The sequence below is a fragment of the Macrotis lagotis genome, chromosome 1, assembly GCF_037893015.1.
Source record: "Macrotis lagotis isolate mMagLag1 chromosome 1, bilby.v1.9.chrom.fasta, whole genome shotgun sequence".
In the NCBI taxonomy this organism is placed as follows: domain Eukaryota; kingdom Metazoa; phylum Chordata; class Mammalia; order Peramelemorphia; family Peramelidae; genus Macrotis; species Macrotis lagotis.
Window position 1 is genome coordinate 690433031 of NC_133658.1, and position 26504 is coordinate 690459534.

The 26504-nt window shown below is 35.1% G+C and overlaps 1 protein-coding gene across 1 annotated transcript; it reads left to right on the forward strand.

The window, feature by feature from the left end:
- The first annotated feature begins 348 nt into the window (after window positions 1-348).
- Window positions 349-26077, forward strand: LOC141523325 (neurabin-2-like). The gene is made up of 9 exons (XM_074236413.1): window positions 349-469; window positions 9190-9283; window positions 10008-10128; window positions 11954-12058; window positions 12533-12638; window positions 14444-14526; window positions 15109-15205; window positions 17631-17775; window positions 25938-26077. The coding sequence occupies exons 2-9, from the start codon at window positions 9235-9237 to the stop codon at window positions 26018-26020; spliced, it is 789 nt and encodes a 262-aa protein (XP_074092514.1). The 5' UTR covers window positions 349-469; window positions 9190-9234; the 3' UTR covers window positions 26021-26077.
- The last annotated feature ends 427 nt before the right edge of the window (window positions 26078-26504 follow it).

Below are 26504 nucleotides of genomic sequence, written 5' to 3' on the forward strand. Positions count from 1 at the left end.
GACCAATTGCATCATAAAGTTTATCTTTTATTTTTTATTTCCAGGGTAGCAAAGAAGTCATGGATGCTAGGAGGCATCACTCTGGGGAGTAGAATTTTACTTGTGGTATGTCTTACATGGGGTGATTGGATTTGTAGTGTTTTTCATGATTCATGCTTTAAAGAATTAGAATTTTTGGTGTGTGATCAATCTTTATTCTACTTAAACCTGGAGTCATTTTGGGAAAATAGCTATGTGTCTGCTTTTCTTACTGGTCATTTATTTTCTGGTCTTTCATTAGTTGGGTGTCAAGCCCTTTGTGATGCATTTCTTGTTGTGGGTTCAATCATATATACTACATATTAAGGGTCGAAGGACAGAGGGACTGAGGAGAAAGGCCAGAGGGGCTGAAGAGAACAGACAGAGGGTGGTACATTCTGCTTTTCCACCTTTCCCCCCTCACTTTGCAAATGAAACTGATGTAAGAGAGGTGAGTTGATTTTCCCCAGGTGATTAAGTGGCAACTCTGGGATCCCAATCCAAGTCCTCCACTGCTAAATCCAGAGCTCTTTCTACCAGTGGCCAGAAGAGAAAGCTCCAAAATAGAATGATAATAACCTCATTTCCCACCAAGTGGATGACATATTACATTGGAATGCAATCATGAAATGCACCCCTTTCACTGAGAAAACTACTTTCTTCACTTTTTAAAGGAGGGGCATTATACAAAAGATCATAAAAAGGTGCTTTCTCTGCCTTTTGACATTGTGGTACTTTACTGTGGATTCTTGACAATAAAAAACTTCCATATAAAATTGTAGACAGTTAATATCAATATTAATGTGAAATTCTAAAACAAGAGACAATCCTTAGACATAAAATGCCTGTGTACATCTGCATCTTCTCATCTGAATTTGTCTGGAATTGGAATCTGACCTTCCTCAATTATTAGGCTCCTTTAAAATAAACTTTACCCTCTTCTCAGTACTACTCTTTCCCATAGGTAGAACAACTCATAATAATCAAGTTATTCTTGCCTCTCATTGGGCAAGTAGGGAAGCATTTGCAGGGCAGATAAAAAGGAGAAAGTCAGTAAAAAGGGATTTTCCATATTGGGTACCTTGTTGTTCTGCCTTTGCTACTACATTTTTTAGCTAAGCTTAGCCTATATTTAGGGGGTGGTAGGAACCAGAATTGGGTGTAGGAGGAGGATTAGGTCCTTTGAGGAGCAAGAACCCTTGAGAGCTCATTGGTATTATACCCTCTCAAGCTTTCTTTGGCAAACACATGCCTTAGATTCATTTTGTCCAGAGCCCAAAGGGCTCAGAAAAGAAGTAGAGTTCCTGTAAACATATTAAAAGATAAAGCCATTGAGGCAATGATCATATGATGGACTCTAGACATGCCAAGTTCCCCATGGCTAGCTTCCTTCCAGTATTCTCAGAACCTTTTCAGTTCCTGAAGCTTTTCTCCATTGTAAATATTCATTTGGAAAGAATTATGATTTTCATATTAATTGATAATATGTGTGTGTATGTGTGTGTGTCTAATGAATATAACAATAATTTGGATTTCTCAGAGCCACCTTTTCACAAGAATCAGAACAAAGAATCAGAACAAAGCAGTCTGAGATAGTCAACTATGACAATAGCTCCTGAGTTAAGTGAAGTGAATCAGAAAACAGGATAATCTGTTCTGTACCTAAGAAAAATAAAATAATAAGGTACCCTTAAGACTAAACAACTTAATCATTCCCACAGTACTCAGATACCTGTATTGTCCTATAGTCATGGGCTTGTGTGAACAACTGTCCAATCTTTAGAAATGACTGTGCTGTGGTCCACAAAAGGTGTGATTCACCTTTATAATTTCTGCCTTCACTACAGCAAGGTAGAGTTCCAATCAAAATTCCTAATTTGAAATTTCTGTTTCTTACAATGAAACTAGTCAATGAAATAGTTACTTGATTACTGGAACCCTGTCTCTGGTCTGCTCTGTTTCATCCAGGTTAGAGACTGACTCAGTAAAATTCTATTAACAAGTACAAATATAAACTAGCTATTTGACTTGAAATAAGTGGAGATAAGGTGTGGTAATGGTTGTCCTTTGATGGATTTATCTTTAATAGTCTTCTTCATTTCCATTTTCATTTCTCCCTCAGTAATGTCCCATTGTTGTTGTAGCTCTATCTTTTAAAGATGAATTGGCAGAGTCCATCTCTTTGTGACTAAGTCAATTGATTTCTCTTTGTTAATCATGAATTGCATAAACCATCACTAAAACTCTTTGGACCATGAGTTTTATTTCATACTTATCCAAGGGACTATTTGCTATCCCTGCTTCAAATGAGGACTAATTGATCTGTGTTCTAGAAGAGATGATCAAAGTGAGTCCAGGAATATTTCTCTACTTTGCTGATATTGTCAGGAAAAGGGGAGATTTCCTTTATGAACAAAGGGGGAAATAAAGCAAAGCACCATAAGAAACAAACAAATTTGACATGGTCTAGGAAGAAAAGTCAGTGAAAGAATAATCTATTTCCTTGAAAAGCCCTGTCCATAAATGACAAGGAATATATATAACACCAGAAGTTAAAAGGGGCATTTCTCCTAGCAGGTATTTAGATTGTTTAACAGAAGGCAAATGTGGAAATTGGCTGATTCTGGCCTGTGTTAAGAGTAGGATTGCCCGAAAGTTGTCATGATGTGGATATGAAGTGGAATAAGTGCAAACTGAGACAAAGGAGATCAAATAAGAAAAGGGAGAAACTTTGTGTATAGATGCAGTATAGAACTGCTCTCTGTGAGAAAGGTATACACATAAGACTATAGTGTTATTAGGCAACTACAGAATGGAAAATATCATGTAACTAAAGTAAGATCAAGCCTTGATGCCAAGGACATACTAACTTAGCATATATTGCCTGTTTATGACTATTGGGTAATGTACTTGACATCATCAGAGGATCAGCAGAGCTCTCATTAACTCATGGCTTAAGATTGGCCTCTCCCTCATTGAGCCAAAGGTCACTGTAATTTGTTGCCATTGCTACTTTCTTCTGGGGCTGATTGCATCATAAAATATGTTTTTCTTTATTTCCATGGTAGCAGGCATTGTTGCTAGAATGCATCACTGAGGAATAGAATTTCTCTTATGGCATGTTTCATATGAGTATATTGGTAAATGGGATGGTTTGATTTGTAGTGTTTCTGGTGATGGTGGTTTATAAAATTTGAATTTTGGTATCTGATAAATCCCCATTTCATTAGAACTTTGAGACATTTTGGGATACTAGATATGTGCTTGCTCTACTTACTGACCTTTCTATTTTCTGGTTGTTAGCTTGTTGTCAAGCTCTTTGTGAATTCATTTTTCCTGGTTAAGAGTTCAATCACATACCCTACAATTTAGTAAGGGCAGAGGGGATGAGGAGAGTGGGGAGAGGGGTGATAGCTTCTGCTACTCCATCAGAATGGACAAAAAGCTATTGGATTTGTGCTGAAGGAGAAGACATTGTGAGGATGATTGAATGATTTTGAAATTGTGAAAAAAAGACAGATTACATTTGGCCAAGAGCACTCTGAAGTAAATAGTCTTGAGAATCAAAAGTCCAAGAAGAGGTAGGATGGACTGTTCTATGTTAACGGGGAAAAATTGGAGAAAAAAGTCTTATGGCTCCTATAGACCGGATGGTTAGGAAAAGCCAAGGAAAGTAAAGCAGAATAATAAAGACATGGAGATGAAAGAAAGATCTTGGATGAACAACAGGAGAGACATGAAGCCTGAAAGAAAAGGACAATCATAAACATTAGAAGGAAGACCAGATAGGAGGCTAAGGAGATTTGGTACAATGAATGATGTGAATATGCCTGCTTGTGAACTGGAGGACAGAATTTAAGAGAATGGAGAGACAATTTAGACTGAAAGCAGGAGCCCTAGTTGGTGAGGTGGCCAGTCACATCCCTCTCCTCACTCTCAACTCCCTTCTCCCCATGTCCCTGCCAAGAGACTGGATCTTGCCTTCTTCACCCCAATTGTTGCACTCACCATATTTGTCCTTTCTCGCTGCCCCAGCTATGGGGGGGAATGTCCATCTGTCTTCACTTCCCTGGCTCCCAGACTTGAATTCCCAAAAGAACCTCCCCATTAGACTAGCCCTGAGCATCTGCCCTCAGATATCCAGAGGTGTGCTGTCAGAGGCTTCCAAGTCTGGCCCTTCTCCCCTCATTATCTCAGAGAGATAGATACAGCAACATTTGATGTCATCTCTATGTGCCCATTAACAAGTCATTCCAAGTCATAGACCCTTAGTTACAACTGTAAAATGAGGAAACTCTCATTGATACCACCTACTATCTGGGCTTGTGGCAATCCTTCAAGCCTACTCTGTAACAGAACAAGTGCTGATTATCTGCCTGGGTGGCATTCCTACCTTGATGAATGAAACCTTACTGCTAGCAAAGCCTTTCATGCTCCTGGGCAGGCAGCTAAACTTCTCTAAAGACATCTAAGTGAGTATTGTCTGGACCTGGAAGAGAACTCCCATGCTTCATTGAACCACCCTAAGGTTAGCCCCAACTAGAAAAGTGGCCAATTCTATTGGTCATCTCCTTGCCTCCAGAACCCACATTAATGTAGACCCTCAAGACTTTACCTGGATTATTTCAATGACCTCCTCATGGATCGCTCCCTGCCTCCAGCTTCTCCTTACTCCAGTCCATCCTCCACAATATAGCCAAAGCCATTTTCCTCTGGAAGCTCAGATATGACTAGGTCATTCCCTGCTGCCTCCAGGATAAAATATACACAGTTAAAGCCTTCACAGCCAGCAATCTAGTTATCATCTATCTTATCAGTCATTGGACATTCTTTTCCCTCCCCTGCTATTACATCAGATCCATCTTCTCTCTGTTCTTCAGACAGACAATTCCATCTCTCATCTCAGTACCTCCTTGCCTGAAAAGCCCTCCCTCTTCAATCCCCCCTCTATCTTGGAGGGAGACCTCAAACAGCATCCTCTATTTGAAGACTTTCCTAATCCCTAATCCCGGTCACCCAGCCAATCTCCTTGTGACATTTCTGCACAACCTGATTTCTACACTCTGGTCATCTCCTCTTAGCTCTCACCAGAATCTTGGACTCTGTCCGTCTTTCCCCTTCCCAGCCCTCAGTCTGACCCTTCTCTGAAGGGTAAGATTTTGTCACCTTTTACCAGAGACCAGGCTTCTTTGTCACTTCTGGTCCTTACTCTCCAAACCACTGCACTCATTCCTACCTCTCTCCTTTTTCCAGGTCCAATTTAAGTGTGGCCTTCTTGAGGGCAGTTTTACCTGTGGTACTTGTATCCTGCTATCTCCCAAGCTATCCTCCACTTAATGACTTTGCATACATTGTCTTTGTTCTCCTTAGAGTTAAGCGGTTTGTATAAGTATATATCTTTGTTGTCTTTCCCATTACATTGAAAGCCCCTCTTGGGAGGGGATTAAATTCAGATTAAATTCACAAAAACAAAAAAGGTAATTGTGAAGGTTTTATCCTGAAGTCAATGAGATATAAAAATGACAGGAATCAAATCAGAATTGAAAATGCTTTGCCACTGTTATTCAGGGGAGATGCAAGGCAAAAAAGAGAAAAATCTCCTTTGGAAAAATGAATGGAAAAGTAGGAGGAATTTAGTTCAGCTAATTTACCCTTTCAAGTTGATGAGATTTTTATCAGAGCCTTATCCAAATAGAGCAAAATATTGTGGAAGGTACCTCTCTCCATTTTGGAGGATTTCAGGAAGAAGGGAGATTTCCCTTTAAGTTAAACATCCAGGGAGCGGCTAGGTGGCACAGTGGATAGAGCACTGGCCCTGGAGTGAGGAGTACCTGAGTTCAAATCCAGCCTCAGACACATAATAATTACATAGCTGTGTGGCCTTGGGCAAGCCACTTAACCCCCATTTCCTTGCAAAAACTAAAACAAAGCAAAAAAAAGTAAACATCCACAACTGTTAAAACTGAGAAGAAAAGATAGAACTGGCAAGTAGCTCCAGTTGTAAGAACTGTAAAAGAAGATGACTGGTCTTTGGCCAATAGCAGCCCTATTTGGATATTAAAAGAACCAAAAGTCAAATGTTTTAAGAGAAATTATACCCATCAGACATGACCAAAATCCATAAGAAAGAATATGCTGTATTTGTCTGATTCTGATTTTTTCTGTCACTGCCACAGGTATCAAGAGTATTATACCTTCTTAAGTCATGCTTCTGGATCACAATTCATTTTGTCTAGAACCTAGTAGGAGTAGTACAGAGCTAGAGAATATATTATGAAGTTCACACTAGAGCTATGAGCACACTAAATATTTGCTGCTTAGGAGAGAAGATTTTTTTTTCTATGTACCAATTCATCAAATACATTGTAGAGTATGAGTCTCTAAAGTACCACAAACATGTCCATTTTCAGAAACACATTTCTTGCATAGGTATGAGTATACACTAGTAGTTGAGATATTTACTCTTTTGGCAAAAGTATGGAGATGAAGTGATTATTTGAGGTATTTTAAGTGAAGCCAAAAGAGCCCCATGGTTATCTTATCATGCCATTGAAAAATTATTAAATGACCCCATTCCCCCAAAGTCCCAGCTTTCAATGTGCTTAGAATCTTTGTTCTGTTCCTCAAGCTTTTCCCCAATATGATGATTTTCTGGACAGCAAATATACACAACACCCTTTAGTACTAAAGAAAGTGGCATGGAAGGCAAGAATTCTAACCTTTGATAAAATTATTTTTAATTCTCTTTCAACTGTCATTTCCATTCTTTCCTCTGAAAATACCATCCTTGCTGGCCCTTCTGTCATTTGAAGGTGAATTTGTAGTCACCTCTACAAATTCATTGTGATCAGCTCAATCACATTCTCTCCTTTGGATAGCTTTGATCCTTTGTTTTCTGAATTTTTATGAATAAAATGAGGTTTTCAATCTTGATTTTCTCTAAAGTTTCTTTCCATCTGGAAATCTACTATCCTATTCTGCTCTAAATATCACCTAATAAGAACAAAACTTAAGGCATATTTATATCTTTTTAGTCTGAAAATTCTTAGTCCACCTTCCCTCACTTTATTTACAACTGAGGAAATGATAAGATATGTTTTGATTTGTCCAAGTTGGTAAACAGAACTTTGATTGTAATCTAAGGAATCTTGTTATTTTAATAACAATAATAATGCAAATGAACTAAAATGCAATTTTTAAATTGGTCTAACTTGATTCTTGTATCTTGAAAGATATACTGCAAGGCAAGGATACAAGGCATTTAGTTCCCTTTTCAACACACACACACACACACACACACACACAACATTCATCCTGACAATGATAACTTTTGCATGGACAAAAAGGAAATCAGAAGGAATTTGCCAAAGAGAGAAAAAAATATGAATAAAAGACCTAGAAATCTACCAAGTGGATTTCAACTATTAATCCATAGTTTTTCAAAAACATTTATAACTTTGTCTGGTCATTTAGTGTTATTCTATTTTATAAGGAAAGGAATATGAGAACACTTAGTATTTTTCCATCTTATCTGAAAGAAAATGCCTTAGAGATTTCTTCATCAGTAGTAGAAAAGAATAATAATTGAAGGCTTATATATTACAAAAATTTACCATAGACTGAAAGATTAAAAGAAAAATCACTCATGTCCTCCCTTCAGGGCACTTTTAATTTAATTTCAGTTTCTCTTGATTTTTCATCACTTTGAGCATTTATGTGGAGAACAAATCAAGAAATCACATTGAGCATAAAGAGAACAATATAAGCAATGGAAGTTCTTTACTTTTATGGCATTTTTTTTCACTAATTCCCATTCTTTTCTAAGAACACCCTTATAGTAATCCAAGTTCTATTTTTCAATATCTATCTTAAAGTTCACCAGACAAATGATATAACCTATTCCCCAGTAATTCTGATCACTCAATAAATCAGCTTCTACACAAATCATACGATGTGGTTTGCTTTTATGATTACTAAGATTTCTCCCAGCTCTTTGGTCTAGAATACCATGATTTTTTCAGGTATGATATATTAACTTCTGCATCTCTCTTTCTCCTTCCATATATATGGTATACATTTATCACATGTATATATTTATTATATGTATGTTCTATGTATATATATATATATATATATATATATATGTGCTTTAGAAAGGGAGACAAGCATAGATTGTATGCATATATCAGAAATGATGATTAACCCAGGCATTATATAGTTTTGCAGTTGAGGTATAGGAAATAGTAAACATAAGCAGAAAGAATTTTGACAACTTTATTGTGAATATATCTGCCAAATGATATACTATAAAGAGCAGCTGCAATGTTGGAAGACTAATATAGGGTCTTGCAGAACATCACAGTCAACAAAAGTCAAGAAAAACCTAAAATCACTCACAAAAATCCAAGGGCTAGCTTAGACTATGATAATCTCTAGAAGTGTCCATGATGGCCCAGGGGAAGGGTGTTCCCCAGAACATGTGGTATTATTCAGTCAAGCTCTCTTGACAACTAAGATCCTTTCAATGAAGCAGGGCAGCTGGGGAAGGCTGAAAGGGAAATGGGTACTTCATTGGAAGTATTGAGACCTTGCTTAGATCTGTCTGATTAGTTTTCTACCTTTAGTTTCATAGACAGACAGAAGTTAATCAGTGCTTTTCTGTGGCAATTGGAGGGTAATTTTCAGGCAGAATTTGGTAAAGAGATAATAGTGATAGGCAAAAGAAGAGTATTTAGCTTGCATCAAGGCAAATTGTTAGAGAAAGATCAGACTTGGTGTTTATATTTATGGATGAGCCAACCTAAATTTGAATGAACAAATTCAAAGTGCCTTTACCATCATTTACTTGCTGTAAAACATCATTTGAGATCTCTCTACATTACAAAATTTCTTTGGACTTAATTTCCCCTCACCAAATCCAATGGCTATTTTAAAGTCACAAATATTAAGAGTTGGAAATATCTATTTAGATAAAGAGGTGCACTGAGAAAGTAAGAATTACTTTTGGAGAGAATAGGGTTGAATCTCTTATGATAAAAGACCATTTTTTCAATAAATTCTTGATCATGAAAAAATTTTAACTAAGTAGGATTAATGAATTTATAATTTTATCTATGACATTAATTTAGTTGACTGTCTTTTAAAAATGTTCTGATTTCCTGTTCAAACAAGGTCTGGGACTTTCCTGTGCAACAAACCTTAATCAAGAGGCAAAGAATGCAAAAAATCAATAATTTGGATTTATTTTCTTTTCAAATTGAAAAAGGTGAGTTGTAAAATTTATTTTTATGAATTCTTATTTTCATGAGAGGTAGCCCTGATGAGATGAATAAAAAGCAGGCTACTAGACCTGGGTTTAATTCTTCTTCTGATATTTACTGCAAATGTGACCATGGTCAAGTCATTTATCCTCATAGTTAATAAATAAGGAATAATTAAAATAAGTCCACAACTTGGCATACTCAGCCTGAGTTTTCTCTCCATATCCCCTGCACAGGAACACCACTCCCCTAACTAACGGAATCCTTTTCCCAAGGGAAAACAGAAGCCATGACTGCCAACTTCAGATTGGACCAGGATCAAAGCTCATTTTCTCAACTTTTCCTTGCCCTAGTAACTCATTATCTAAGACTGCATACTTTAGAGCAACTGCAACAGCTGCAGTCTCAGTTAAACAGACTTTGGTTAAACCAGCCTGGAAAACATTTTGAATAAAAATGCTTTTAGAAGATTGTAGACTCCTTAATCCCAACTCTGTCTTAATTCATCCTTGCAGTCATTTGAGCCAGTGTAGGTGCCTGTGGAATTAAGTTTAATGCTATGGGTAGGGTATATTCTGAGTTACAAATTACTAACTTCACAATGAAGTTGTAGAATTCAAACCTTTACAAGTTGGGAAATTTCCACATGACTGATCTGAATGTGTGTTTTGAAATCTTAACACTACTTGAAATATTTTGGGACATCACCTGAAATTTTTGTGCTTCTAGATGAAAAGGGACTTGGAATTCTTATTCGTCTCTTCTATGATCCAGCAGACAAGGATGAGAAGGAGCCTGCTGTCTTTATCATGGAAATCGTCAAAGGAGGAGCTGCACATAAATCTGGAAAGTGAGCTTGGAATTGACCTTATAACTCACTATGACTTAGTTTTTCTAGGGAGAACTTGGAACTGTTTTGAACTGGACCATTGTATTAAGTAGGCATGGGTGCTAGGCAAAAGAAGAAAAATTAAAGGTCATGGAACTGTTTCTTCCCAAGTCACCAGGGAAATGACTTCTCAAGTCACCTCAAACAATATTTCCCTGGACAACAAGCATTGAAATTGAACAGGTCCCGGGGCAGCTAGGTGACGCAGTGGACAGAGCACTGGCCCTGCAGTCAGGTGTACCTGAGTTCAAATCTGACCTCAGACACTTAATAATTACCTAGCTGTGTGGCCTTGGGCAAGCTACTTAACCACATTTGCCTTGCAAAAAAACCTAAAAAAAAAAAAATTGAACAGGTCCTACCCCCAAAACAACAAAAGCTTCTACATCTTCCCAACCTTTCCACTTCAAAACCATCTCCTCCTTAAGGATTAATTATTTGGAAGGTTTTCAAGAGTTTCACAGAACCTACCTATATGCTACATAAACATAGTTTGCCAGTCTTTTGAGTTGAGAGGGGGAGAACAGCCCTATCCCTAGGGAAATAAATATGAGCAGATAATTAGGGTTTGTCAGGGTTAGAAATCAATTCCTGATTCAAGGCCAGGCTTCCTGAATATAGAACTTATTTGTACCTACAAAGTAGTGCCAGAAAAAATTCATAAGCAATTAGTTGAGACAAAGTTACATTAAGAAATTCCAAATTGTTGCCAAGTATTCATATAAACCAGACCCATATGAATATGCCCCATGCTATGAAAGTATATAGTATGTACTCATGTTCACGGTACAATTCTGAACTCTAAAGTCAAACTCTGAACGGACTCTTTCTCACAAAAATTTTTCCAAATGAAAATTCTAACTTTCAATATATTAAAATGAACAAAAATAGCAGTATTCTCTTCTAAGTCTAAGGCAGAAAGCTTCTTAATCACAGCTCACCTAGTTTTACAGAATCATTTATGTATTAACCTTATCCAAGTCCTCTTAGGTCTTTGCCTCATGCCTGCTCTCATACTTAATCAGAACATGATTGATAAATGGTTAAGACACCCTCATCCCATGCCCAGTATAGTTCTTTTATTCCTTTGGTTTTAGGACATTCATTACTCTGTGCATTGTCAACAGAAATATCTTCTTGTTTGTTAACTAAAATATTCTTTCTAAATCCCCTCTCTCCTAATCTAGGTTCCCAGTTTTCTATATAGGACTTAAAATTTTAGGGGAATAATTGATTCCCAACTTCTGAGAAAAGTATTTGCATTTTATTTAGATGATAAACAATAAAGATGAAATTTTTTAAATCCCCATATTTCACTGGGAAGAGAGAGCATATTTGTGTGTGTTTGTGTGTGTGTGTGTGTGTGTGTGTGTATGTGTACCTCTGTCTCTCAAGTGAACACTTCACTAAAGTCCATTTTTGATGTCTCTTAGTGAAATAGCGATGATTCTGGGTTCTGAAAGACAATACCAGAAGAAAGTAAGCACTGAAATTTCCTAGTAACTTGGAAATGATCTCTACATGGACCCAGTGATTGATTTCAGATCTTTTATACCTCGAATAATCTGAAAAGTTCAGTGAAGATGATCCCCTTTTGGTTACTGGCTGATGAATTTGACCACCTCAAACTTCAGAATCTCACTGCCCACTAGCAATTTGTCCAGAGATTGCATTTTATCCCTGTAAAGGGACTGTATTCAAACGCCTGAAATTCTAGATCATAGAAGTATTAATCTCTAAAGTTGTTTTTACTAATAATGTAGATGGTGATCTTTCTATTTTTCAGATTTCAACTATTTGACCAGATCATTAAAGTCAATGGCACCAGTCTAGTAGGATTAACCAAAGAGGAAATTGACTTTACTTTTAAAAAAATGGAACATAATGTCTGGTAAATGCATTTTCCTACATTTGTTGGTATTCAGAAACTGCTATTTTTACTTTTATATTGACATTTTCATTCAAACTATATGAAAACAAAAAAAGTGGGAGATAAGAAAAATACTGAATAGCATTTCTCTCCCTGGCTTTTGATTTTTGTTGTTAAATGTGAATGTTCTTATTTTGTCTAACACACGATGAGATTTCTAGAATCAATTTGCATATTTTGATTAGAGTATCTAGTCACATCTCCAAAGCATAAATGGATACTTCTATGACCAACTTTTATATTTTGAACTTTTTCTTATAAGTCAACTTTATTAACTTATTTTTAGTGATGAATTAACATTTTCTTGGTAATGAAATACTACTCTAGTCCAAAAAAGATTTTTTTGAAACTATAAAATTCATATATTTGCTTATTCAATTTATTCCTATTACTATTGGATTTACATGAAACTTAATGTGGCTATTATGTGACTAGGATTCAAATTGGACGAGAGTCACCTGAGAACATGAAGCAACTCATCAAATACCTAACAAAAGAGGAAGAAAGGAAGAGAGATTTTCTTGATTTAGCTAAAGAAAAGGTATTAAATGAACTAACCTACAAAGTATATAAAAGTTCAATTTATTCCATTATTCCCCATTAAAAATGGCTATTGTTTATAATAAACAAATCTCTGCTCTTAGGCTCAACAGTCTGAAACATGCTAGTAAATGTCTTGAAATTGTACTGCTACATTTTGTTTTTGCAGTCCAATCTTTTCCAGATTTATACCCATACAAGCACCATTAAGCAGTTTCCTGGAGTAAATGGAGTAATATGTGTGCACCTAATATATATATATATATACACATATATATATATACACCTAATATATATAATATATACACATACATAATTAAATAAACAAGTAGTTCAGCAAAACTAATTAACTGCATCTGACAGAATATGCATCTTATAGCTACCCTATAGTGAAAAGTTTCACCTTTTCACTTTGCTTCATTCTCTGTTTTCCCAAGGGCTAGGAGTTTTTGATAGCATTTATGAGAATGACAACATTTCAGTGTTGTTTTCATTTATATGTTCATAAAGATATATCCAATTTTCTATGAATTCTTCTGATCTGACATTTTCTACAGCTCTGAAATGGCACCCCCCCAAGTTACCACTGATTTCTTTGTTTCAATTCTAGAGGTCCCTTATCTCATGTCTTTTTCCACTTGATCTCACTGCAACCTTCTTTGACACCATTAATCATTCTCTTCTCTTGGTTAGTCTTTCCACCCCAGTTTTTATGACACTGCTCTCATCTATTTCTTCTCCTCCCTGTCTGACTAATCCATCTCAGTTTTCTTCCTGGAATCTACATCCGAGTTGTACCTACTAACTGTAGATGTATACCTCTTAAGCTCTGCCCTATTCTCTCTCCTCCCTCTATAATAACTTTCTTTCTTTCTTTCTTTATAATAACATTAGCTCTCATGAGTTCAAACATTACCCCACATCAGTGTTTGAGCAAATCTTACCATTTCTACCTTCTCAACCTCTTTCTTATATTCCCCTTTTTTCCCATCTACTTTGTCATTTTTGTGCAGGGCCTTCTTAGCTCATCCCTTAGACTATTGCAATAGCTTTTCCTTGCTTCAAGTTTCTCCTCATTTTAATATCCTACCCTCAACTATGAAAGTGATCTGCCCTATAAAATAAAGTTTAGCAACTTCTAGATCAAATATAAAATTCTGTGTTTAGCTTTTTAAAGTCCTGCACCATGTGGCTCCTTTTCAACCCTTCCAGTCTTCCTATGTTATTCCCTTCCATATACTCTAAAATCCAATGAGAAGACTGGGTTTCTTGCTCTTTGTCATACACCACACTCTATACCTTCTCATTGACTATCCCTCACCCCTCCAAAGACACACACACATACAGCTGGAATGCTCTTTCTCCTTACCCTTCCATCTGACTTCCTGTAAGACAGCTCAAATTCCACCTTCTAAAGTACTACTTTGGAAGTGTCCCTTCCACAGCCATGGCCAACTACGGTCACCCTTGGCTAATGCCTTTCTTATGAGATTATTTTCCACTTATATGCTATACAACTGTTATATACAATTTTTGATACATTGTTTTACAATTGAACATGAGTTCCTTGAGGGCAAGGAACTTGCCTTTCTTTGTATTCCTAAATATCAGCAAAATATGTAGCACAAAACAAATGATTAATAAATGTTTCTTCAGAGATCTTTCCTGCCTGGTAAAAAGATCATTAATCATCAGAACATAAGTGAAGAATAGTCTTATATTAATATATTTTTAAATGGTTCAGTTTTTATTTCCTTTAGTATGATATTTTAATAATTTCTTTCTAAAAATGATTCACTTCTAAAGGAAAGAGATGAAACTACCGGAGCCACTGAAAAGGAAACCCTAAACAATGAAGCTTCAATTTTGGCAGCACTCTGGAGAACTAGGTACTCTATATCATCTATTACAAGTAGGATTGCAAAGCAGTAGTATGTCTTTTACAGTGCAATATGGCAATATATCCTGATCAAGTTACAAAAATTAGTGTACAACCCTATCTATGTCCCTGACATTTTTTATTGAGACAATACTAAATGGAGGAAAAGTACTTCAGTACAGTAAATTACATTAATATTACTCTAAAAATCTTGAGATACATAAGATGTCTGATAAGTAAGAAACTCTGGATAAATTCTAGTTATCAATATAAAGGATTAATACTAGAAACTAAAATCAGTCAGCATAAAGAATATAAAGAAATCTATAAATATTTCTGTGAATTAATGGGACCAACAGGGAAAGTAGAACCAGAATAAATGAGTACATAGAAATATATTCACTTGGAATAAAAGGGAAAAGATGTAGCTGAAGAGCTGAATGGATAAAATATTAAAGGGGACACAAGCAAATAATTGATAAATTAGCATGAATATAATATAGGTGACAATGTAATCTAATATATTAGAACCAAATATTCCTAACTCTCAGTTTAGTACTTATACCACATGCTGTTGGTTTTTCTTTTCCAGGGAAATTGAATTTAAAAAAAAGGAACTAGCAACAAAAAGTGCTCTGAAAAACAAAGTTCAGAAAGATACAGAATTCCTCAAAACAGCATATGCCACGGTGAGACATTTTAATTCATGGGCATTTTTCTCATAATCCACAATGATTTATAGAGGTCCTGTTTAGATGTATCCTGGATATCGTGAGATATAAACAATTGAGAAGAAGAGGAAGAGAGGAGGAAGAGGAGAAGGGGAAAAAAGGAAAGGGAGGAAGAGAAAAAGGAGAAAGAGGAAAAAGGGAAAAGAGGAGGGGAAAAATAAAAAGGAGAAAAGGAAGAGGATGGGGAGAAAGTGGAGAAGAAGGAGGAGGAGAAAAAGGAGAAAAGAGCAGAAAGGCAGAGGAGGAAGAAGAGAAAGAAGATATATATATATATATATATATATATATATATATACAGATAGGAAAAGAATACAAACAATGTTGGGAGTGGGAGACAATTTGGGTGGGAAGTTAAAAAAAAAGGAGTATTTTTGAAAAGAGTGAATGCTACTTCCTTTATGCTTAAGAATTCTGAATAAGTGAAGAATTTTTTAAAGTAGCATTATAATGCTATTCATTTCAAGTACCTTTAGTAATATGTATTCACTACTGATTCACAAGTGTGTTTCCAGTCCAAATCATCCTATAGGACTCATTCCCATCAACTGAAAACTGAAAATATATATAGATATAGATATAATATATATAGATATAGATATAGATATAGATATTATATATGTGTGTGTGTGTGTGTGTATGTGTATACATATTTGTCATCTTCCCCTAATTGCATGGGAAATGGATTATGCCCCAGTGCTTTCAAATTATTCTCTTAAAATCAAACATTCTCCCTCAATCTTTACAAACACTACTTTTCTTATGAGGGCTGCTTTTTTTCAATCATGAAAAGCAAACTTGACAACATAAGAGGGGGAAGTCACCTTGAAATCATCTATTCCAACTCCCCAGCACTATCCCTGCTAATTTTATAGACATGAATACACTCGGTTTATAATATGCCAAAAGTCATACAGCTAATTCATTTAGTTTCCAGTTTGAATTTTCAAGTTCAGAGAAAAAGAGAAATAGATGATAATCATCACATTCTGGGAAGTATTTTTAGGATAGATAAGTTTTTGAAAGTCTGGACTGGGAGTGGGAAAAAGATAGGAATGATGATGATAACTAACATTTATAGTGCACTTAGAATGTGCCAAGAACTATGCTGAAAACTTATAAATTATTACCTCATTTGATCCTCACCACAACCCTGAGAAGTAGATGCTGTAATGAAAAACATTCTAAGTGGTGAAAATGGAGGGGGCAAAAGCACAGTCTCTGTATAGTAAATTGTGAACTTAGTTGAATGACTTGGGAGAGTTACTAAGGTACAAAATAATTGGAAATAACTAGGTCAGAGAATAGGGTGTAAGGGGCACTAAGAATGAAGTACTAAAAACTGAAAGGAAAGGACCAGGAAATTGGTGCTATAAATGATAGTAATGAGGAAAAAGGAAATTATATTAAGCTAATTATTTTAAATCAAGATGATCTTGGTTTTTTGGATGTGATATCTTCAGAGATTGACATGAGTTCTTAATAATTATGGCTTTTCTTTTCTATGTAATTGTAATTCATGAATTTCATATATTAAAAACTTTATCTCCTTTTTTGGAAAATAGGGATTTCTGCTAACATACAGGATTTTTCTCCAAGTATTTTTCCAGGATTTCTCAAAGATTACTGACAGTATTTCTGTCATTGGGCAAACAAGGTCTCTGTACTCCCTAGGGCCATACCCAGTCCTCTGCTCATAAACTGGAAATTCACCCCTTTTGTCTAATGAAACAAACTCAGAGTTTCTCAGATTCAGCCTTCTATTATCTGTACCCAACAAGTTCTTTCCAGACTTACTCCTTGTAAAGCAACTTAACAAATCTGATAGTGTTCAATACCCTGCCTTACTTGACTTTTTTCAAAATGCCCTTTGCATCATTCCACTGGCATGCCCATGCTCATATTGTTCCTTCTAACTGGGAAGCCAGCACTCTCATCTCTGCCTTCCCTTCAAGCCAGCTTCAATCCTTTCGTAAGGGGTTTAATATATATTCTCTATATCCAATACATCCTCCTAATGGGAAGTAGTCTTCTCATTTTCCTTTTTATTTTGCACAATTTATAGAGCAGTTACATTTTTTCACTTAGCTACATGTGTGCATCTACATGTCTTGAATTTCATTGCAGTATTATACATTTCTTAAAAGTAGAGACCATATCTTTTCAGTTTCATTTGTCCCACAGAAGCTAGATAAGCAAGCTGCAGGTAAATAAATATATGATGAGTGAGGAGGAAATAGTCCATCAAGGAGCAAATAGAGCAAAGATGTGCTGAGCAGGGATAACATCAGCTACTCAAGAATAGGAGTTGTGAGAGTAAAGAGAATTTAAAAAAAAGATGGATTAAATTAAAAATAAGGAATAAACATATTTTGAAAATTTTCAGATAGCAGAAGCTGAAGCTAAATTATCAATATGTGAAAAGAAAAGCCAAATTAAGATGGATCTAGAGTCAAAGTTGGAAGAAAAAGAACATCTACCCATTATCATTTCTGGAGGAGTGATGAAGGCCCTTGAATCTTCCAATTTCGGTAAGCTTGAAACCAGTATAGTGAGTCAGAAATACTCTGATTTCTCAAGCTGAGCTTAAGAATTAAGAAGACAGGATCAGAAATAATTAAGACTGAGTAAATTAAGAATATTTAGACAGTTTATACCTAGCAATGAAGGAAATCTATATTCATTGATAATTTTAATGACCTAGGGAAAATAGAATACCTGATATAAAATATATTGAAGGAATTTTTTTAAATTTCACTTTTCTCACTGCAAATCCAAGCTTGATCAGACAAACAGAGAAAGATCAAAGTATTTTAGGTTTCCACACAGATAAATGCATTGAATTAACTCCTTACCTAAGAGTAATAGTTATTTTCAAAGTTGAAAATTCCTTTTTTTCCTCTCTCTCTCTCTCTCCTTTTCCTTTTCTTTTTCTCATTGCTTTTCTTCTCTCCTTTTCTTTCTTCATCTGTCTTTCTCTTTGGGAAGAGAAGGAAGAAGAAATTGAATAGGTCCATATTATAGTCAAATACTAAGATGATTTTATGAATTTAAGTTTATGGAACTATACCCACACCCATATAAAGCCATCAGAAAACAGAGCATTGCCTAAGAGGGCATCTTTCTTTGATATACATGTAGCCCATGCTCTTTTCTCCTCCTTCTATAATAAAATGAGATTTTTTTTTTTGCTTGTCATCACTATTCTAGAGTTACCTTGTCCTTGTTAATTGGCTAAATAGAATCACAGAGTTGGAAGAGACCTTTGAAGTGTTCTACTATTTCATTCTGCCTAGTATAAAAATCTCTTTTTCATTACCTCTGACAGTTCATCCAGCTTTTGCCAGAACATGGACATTGATGGGGAGTCCATTACCTCATAATACTGCATTTTCTGTAGTTGAATGGCTCTAACTTTTGGCAGATTTCTGTTCAAAATAAGAAAACACAGTGTTCACTATAACATTTACCCACAGGTCCTGCAGAAAATTACTTATTCCTCCTCCTCCATGACATTTTTCAGATATTTGCAAAAATTTCCCAACTCAGCCTATCTGTGATCTTCTTCATACCAAATAAGCTCCACTGATGCAACTTTTCTTAGCTTATTGAGCAGTTTTTTGCTCAGCAATTTGTCATACAACATGCCAGTGACCTTTTAGTTTTAGGTCATCAACAACCCTGATGAACATTCTTTCTGTTTCAGGTTGTGAATAAAAATATGAGCATTCTCTAGTCCAAAGATAAGGTTTTTTTGTTTGTTTGTTTTTAAGGTTTTTGCAAGGCAAATGGGGTTAAGTGGCTTGCCCAAGTTCACACAGCTAGGTAATTATTAAGTGCCTGAGGCCAAATTTGAACCCAGGTATGCCTGACTCCAGGGCCAGTGCTTTATCCACTGCACCACCTAGCTGCCCCCAAAGATAAGGTTAATGAGTTTCAAACCAATTATCATAAAAGGATCAAGTTTTTGAGGGTCATGCAGGTAGAATGACTCTGACATTTCTAAAGTTCTTTTATCAAAAGACATTTCAATAGATACAATAACAGTTTTCAAACCCAAATATAAAAACCAAAAAACTCTAACTTCTTATTGCAAACTGTTATATGCTTTTTCCCCATAAAGATATGTTCAGCATGTCTTAAGAGATTAGATGAATGTTAAAACCCAAGAAAATAGTAAATTTAGTAAATTTTAATGTTGTATTTTAAATTTTAAAGTTGTATTAAAATTTAAGAACAGAAATCCAGGAAAAATTCCCTTTTCCCCTGATTTGGAAAATTTGCATTTTTCTTTTTTCCCAATTTCAAAATAACTTTTTTGCATTTCTACAAGTTTAATCTCATCATATTTGAGAAAATTTATCAAGTTTAAGATTCTCCTTTTGTCTTAGTATTTTTCATTTACCTAATCATATTCTGCCCTTTGAAGGGAGTAAGTGGTAAATTAAGGTGGAACTCCTGAAAAGTTAATCCTCATGAAAGGTATACAAACATAATGTACATTTTTCAAAGCAAGGACCATGTAAAATCTTAGCATATTTATCATTCTGCTCTGTTGGATGAGTTTTGAGTAAGCTGAAATCTGTTGGGAGGACAGAAGAGGATCAAGTTCAAAAATGTTTCTATCCTCCTACCAATCTCAGTGTTTATATGAATTGTGGGGCTAATTTATTTAAAAACAGTGTTCCTCTTGACTCTAAACTTTAAAGGATAATTTTAAGTGGCTCTTTTTTAAAAATTTTATTTTGTAAATAAAGATCTGTCTTCTCTCCTTAATAGCTATTCCCACCTCCCAATGAAATAGAAAGAAAACTAAACTATTACAAATCCATTTGGTCAAGAAAAAACAAATTTCCATGTGGCTTCAATCATTTCATTAGAAATGCTTAGGGGCGGCTAGGTGGATAGAGCACCAGCCCTGGAGTCAGGAGTATCTGGGTTCAAATCTGGTCTCAGACACTTAATAATTACCTAGCTGTGTGGTCTTCGGCAAGCCACTTAACCCCATTTGCCTTGCAAAAACCTTAAAAAAATGCTTAAAAGTCCTCTATTTTATTAAATATCTTCTTACCCCACCATAGAACTATATTCAGTTTTGCTATTTTATAGATGTGGCTGCTAGATTAGATTATATATAATTCTGAGACTGCTTTTTTTGTATTTTTTTCTTTCTGATTGTTCACAAGACCTTTTTTTAACCGTAAAGCTCTGAATATTGATTACAGTTGCCCAGAATTTTTCATTTTTTTAGATGTTTTCAAGGAAGTGATTGTTGGATTCTATGTCTACTTGTTCAAAGAAATCTGAGTGGGGTTTCTTGTATTATTTCTCAAAAATAAGATATTAAGGCTCTCTCTCTCTCTCTCGCTCGCTCTCTCTCTCTCTCTCTCTCTCTCCATGATTTTCTAATAGTCCAGTAATTCTTTTATTAACTTTCCTCAGACTTTTTTCTATATTAGATATTTGTGCTCTTTTGTTTATTATTGTTTACATTGTCTTAATATTCCTTTTAGTCTCATGCAATTCATAGTTTCATTTTGCTGAATTTTCAAAGTTTATTTGAGTTAGTTTTCATCGCTCTTGCTCCTCCATGCTTGTTAATTCTTTAATTTTTTCTTCCATAGCTCTCATTTCTTTTTCTGTTTTTTTATCTTCCAGAACTCTTAGTTAAATTTTTAATTGTTGGGGCAGCTAGGTGGCACAATGGATAGAGCACCAGTTCTGTAGTCAGGAGAACTCAAGTTCAAATCTGACCTCAGACACTTAATAATTACCTAGCTATGTGACCTTGGGCAAGTCATTTAACCCCATTGCCTTGCCAAAAAAAATTTAAATTGATTTAGCTCTTTATTTTAAAATAATATTTTGTTTTCCTCGATGTAAAAATAATTTTTACCTTTTTTAAGTTTTCAGTTTCAAATTCTATTTTTCCTTGCCTTCCTTCTCCCCTTTCTAGGACTATAATTATTCTGATATGGATTATACATGTGCAATCATATATAACATTTTGGTAAGAAATTTTGGTAAGAATTTTGTAGTAATTTTTGGTAAGAAAACTCAAACCAAATAAGAAGGAAGGAAAGAAAAGAAAAGAAAAATATCATTTTAGCTCTTTTTTTTTGAGACTTAGGATTAAGTGACTTGCCTAGGGTCCCATAGCTGATAAGTATCAGGACAGATTTTAACTCAGGTCCTCCTGCCTTCAGGACCAGTGCTCCATCCTTTGCACCAATGTGCCAATTTTAGCTCTGTTAAAAAAAACAAACTTTTATTTTATATCTTCCAGAAATTCTCATTGAGCTTGTGCCCAAGCTGTTTTTTTTTTTAAATTTGGGGGTGGACCAGGGAATCTCTATAGATGTTTTGGAGTCCTTTTCTGTTTCTATCTTTGTATCTTGAGAATCCTTGTCATCCTAACAAATTTTTATGTTATTTGTTTATTTAGTCTGCCAACCTATTTCTTAATTTCAGACATATATTAGGGCTGGACCATGTGCATTTATGGGAAGAAATTTCTAGAGGGGAAATTTTGTCTTCTTGGGATTTTTCACTACTTTCTTGGGGTCTTTTGAATACTGTGATATTTCATGACCCCAAGGTCAGCTCAGGTTGGAGGGGACATAAGCTTTCACAGCTCCAAAACAGGTTTCATTTGTGGTAACACATGAATACTGTTCCCCTTTTCTGAGCTCTAAGATTTTCTCATGTAAGTTTGAGCATGCGTAACATGCCTTTTGACTTGCCCCTATCTGTAGTTCCAATAGCCTGTTGTTGGACTTGACTACTATCCACATGCTGGAAAACTCGGAGTCTTTCCTTTTTTATTCCACTACAAGTTTCAGTCTGGATAGGAGGCTAGGAAATCTTGTAAGGTTCCTAGAGATAGACCAAAAAACTGATGCTTGCTTCTGAACTTGCTTTTCAGTCAAGGCTCTAGGACCTGCAACCTTGAGTCAATCTGGAACACCACTCCTAAGTCACATTCCCCTCTGAGTAGGTCCTGGATCTGTGATCCAGAACTATTTGGACATCAACAGAGCTGCCAGATAACAATATCTGTTTCCACATCCTACATGAGGTCAAAGCACTACTTGTATGGCCTAGGAAATATTGTTGTCTTGATGCACAGTCTGGGTTCTCTTTTAGTTCCTGTGACCTAGAACATTTCTAGTTTTGCTCGTATTTGGCTATACGCCATACATTTTCTTTATTTTTTTTAGGAGTTGAGGTTGGGAATTCTATTGCACTTTTCCCTTCTACTCAACCATCTCAATTCTGCCAGAGCAGCTCTCTTCAGAAAAATCCATTCTATTCTTGGATTCACTGTTTCAAAGCGTGACTCTACAGAAAAATATTTTTAAATGACATTTAAGATATGTAATTTTTAGCATGTGAAATAAGAAAGCTATGTAGAATAGCTACCCCAGCTATTTGACAGACAATATCCCCATAAGATTTCCTTTAAAATGTATATTATATGTAGTACTGTTTATCTGCATTCTTACTTTGTATCATGAAACCTAGAACTTTGCAAACAAGTTTAGATGTTGCAAGGGCTATCCCCTACATGTAGCAAGGGAGTGCCATTGTATGGTTCTAAAGGAGGCAAGTTCATTATCATCTTTATTATTTAATATTGTACTAGAAATATTAACTAAGGCATTAACAGAAAAAAAGAAATTAAAGGAATTAGAATAGGCAATGGGGAAACAAAACAATCATTCTTTGAAGATAATACGATGTTACACTTAGAAAATTCTAGAGAATCAATTAAAATGGACCTGAAATTATTAACAATTTTAGTAAAGTTGTGAGATACAAAATATACCCACATAATAAATCATAAACATTTCTATATATTACCAATAAAGTCCATCAATAAGAGATAGGAAGAGACATTCCATTTAAAACAACTGTTCACAATACAAAATACTTGGGAGTCTATCTGCCAAGACAAACCCAGGAACTTTATGAACACAAATGTAAAATACTTTTCACACAAATAAATCAGATTTAAACAACTGGAAAATTTTTAATTACTCATGGGTAGACTGAGCCAATATAATAAAAACAATTCTGCCTAAATTGACCCATTCAGTGCCATACCAAACCATTAAAAATTATTTTATAGAGTTAAAAAAATAACAATTCATATGGAAGAACAAAAACTCAAAGAAATAGAGGGAATCAATGGAAAAAAGATCAAAAGGAGGTGGTCTAGACATCCAGATCTCAACTGTAGAGTAGAGATTATTAAAACAATCTGGGGGTGGCTAGGTGGTGGCTAGGTGGGGTAGTGGATAAAGCACAGGCCCTGGAGTCAGGAGTACCTGGGTTCAAATCCGGTCTCAGACACTTAATTACCTAGCTGTGTGGCCTTGGGCAAGCCACTTAACCCCATCTGCCTTGCAAAAAAAAAAAAAAAAAAAAAAACTAAAAAAAAATCTAGTACTGACTAGGAAAAAAAGCCTGATGGATCAGTGGAATAGATTAGGTACAAATTACTGTATAGTAAATAACCATTGTAATCTAGTATATGACAAAACCAAAAATCTAAACTTTTGGAACAAAAACTCATTATTTGACAAAAACTTCTGGGAAAACTGGAAAATGGTATGGGAAAATCTAGGTAAAGACTAAGGAAATAATTTACAACTAAAGAAGTATAAAGAGCATTATGAAATGTAAAATAGATAATTTTGATTATATAAAATTAAAGTTTTTCCATGCAACCAAAATTATAAGGAAAGTAGAAAATTGGGGGAAATGTTTTTACAAGTATCTCTGATAAAGAGAATTGAGTCAAAATTATAAAACTACAAGTCACTATTCAGTTGATAAATAGTCAAAGGGTTTGAAGGCAGTTTTCAGACAAAGAAATCAAATTTCTATTGTCATCTAAAAAATACTCTAAATCACTATTGATCAGAGAAATGCAAATTAAAACAACTCTGAAGTATCACCTCACAACTATCAAATTAATTAATATGACAAAAAAAGGAAAACATTTGATTTTGGAAGTGATGTGGGAAAACTGGGACACCAATGCCATGTTAGTGGAGTAGTGAACTATGATCCAACCATTCTGGAGAACAAGTTGGAATTATGCCTAAAGGGTAATAAACTGTGTGTACATACCCTTTGAGTTAGCAATACCACTGCCTATGCCCAAAGACATAGCAAAAAAGGGGAAAGGGACCTATTTATACAAAAATACTTTTAGCAGCTCTTTTTATAGTGGTTTATATTTGGAAATCAAAGAGATGCCTATCAATTGGAGAATGGCTAACCAAGCTGTGGTATATGATTGTGATGGAATATTATGTGCTCTAAGAAATAACAAGCAGAATGATTTCAGAAAAATCTAGAAAGATATACATGAACTGATACATAGTGAAGTGAACAGAACACTTTAACAAGCAATATTGTTTGATGAACTATGAATGATTTAGTTATTCTTAGCAATTCAGCGATCCAAAAGCATTCCAAAGGACTAATGTTGAAGCATATGATCCCCTCCAGACAAAGATCTGATATTGATTAAACACAGACTGAAGCATGCTATTTTTCACTTTCATTCTTTGTCTTTTATTCAACTCTTCTTGTACAAAATAACTAATATGGAAACATTTTATATAATTGTACATGTATAACCATTACCTGTCATAGAGAGGGGTGAGGAAAGGAACAGGAGGAAGGGTGTTGGAACTCAAAACTTTAAATAACAATGATAATAAAAATTTTAAAAAAAGAAGCAGAACTTCTCCTTTTCCATCAAGTACTAATTCCACAATGATCACACATAGCAGTAGTCAAAAAATCTACTTTATTAAAGCAAAGCAAAACAATTCAGAGAACATGTGCCAAACAAAACAGAGGAAAGGACCTCTCTCATTTGGAGCATGGCATTTTAGTTCAATTGAGATATCCTAGATCTCACTCAAAGGGATGTTCCTTGAAGTTTCAAGTGCACCAAAATGGGGATAGAAATATGATAGAGACTGCCAGGATTTCTTATGTCCCTCTCATGACTCCTCCCAGAGTATTTTCCTTAAGCAACCTAAAGTGGGGTGGGTATCTTCCATCTTGTCTTTGGAATTCAGAAGATCTAGAAGAATACTAAAGAGAGAGACTTGAAGAGAAGTGCCGAACACTGATCTCTCCACCAACTTAGGGGAGTCCCATAGCAATGGACTTTGGAACTCCAGTCACAAAAGATTACAGGAGAGCAAACTTGTGGATAAGGAATTATATCTAAATTAAAGATTATTTCCTTTGATTAATTTTGTTTTATTCTCTTCACTCTAAACTACCATGACCATGACCTCATTAAGTTGGTGTTAAGCTTCTTGAATTTCTTTTGATATGCGAAATCCAACTTTATATGAAGAAGATGGCAAATATTTACTTGAAATAAATTATTGTCAATTTATACTTTGAGAAATTATCTTGTATCAACCCTGATTTCTTTTTGTTAGTGAAGAAAAATAAATCCAGGAATATTATGCAGTTAAGTAGCATTCTACAAAGAGTAGAGATTCCAGGACTCCTTGCTTCTAATACAATATTCTAGATACTACGCTATGCATGTTGCCATAAGGCCTGCCACCCAATCATGGGAATACTCTTCTCCTTTACTTATAAATACAGAAAGTTTTCAGTGTTTAACTTGCTGAATTATTCTTTTTTCTAGATGTAAAAAATAAGAGAACATCACTTCTGCCAAAATCACTACTAGTAAAGGCTGCAAGAAGGTTTGCAAAATGGTTCCGGTAATACTTCTGTTTTAATTAGAACTGAATAAATAAAAGTTTCCTCCTTACTTGGCTTTAACTATTTATTCACCATTTTTCTTTCTTGGTCTTTTGCTTTCATTTTTCTTTGTCTTTAAAAGTCCTTTCAGGCATGTCCAGTGACTACCAATGCTTCTATTATTCTCAAATTGGTCATGGAGTAGTAGAAAGAATGCTAGATGTACAATCAAAGGGATTAGTTTCAGTTTCTGGCTCTCCTACTCTATCTGTTTGCCAATAAGCAAGAGACAATTTATCCACTCTGGGCTTCAGTTTCCTCATCTAAGAAGAAGTAGATCTGGAATAACATTCACAATCTGAAACTATGATCCTAGAATCACTTGACAAGTCGTAGGGTAAGAGTAAGCAGATAGAACTCCATGGTTGTATGCTGGATGGAATAATCATTCATGTTTGAAATGGATTTATACAAATTGACTGGGACATTTTAAAGTACTGCCCAAATT

Excerpts from the sequence above, each read along its gene's own strand:
- LOC141523325 (XM_074236413.1), top strand. The coding sequence starts at position 9,235 with ATGCAAAAAATCAATAATTTGGATTTATTTTCTTTTCAAATTGAAAAA. Across the intron at positions 10,129-11,953 it reads GCTGCACATAAATCTGGAAA|ATTTCAACTATTTGACCAGA; the intron begins GTGAGCTTGGAA and ends TCTATTTTTCAG. Across the intron at positions 14,527-15,108 it reads GCAGCACTCTGGAGAACTAG|GGAAATTGAATTTAAAAAAA; the intron begins GTACTCTATATC and ends TTTCTTTTCCAG.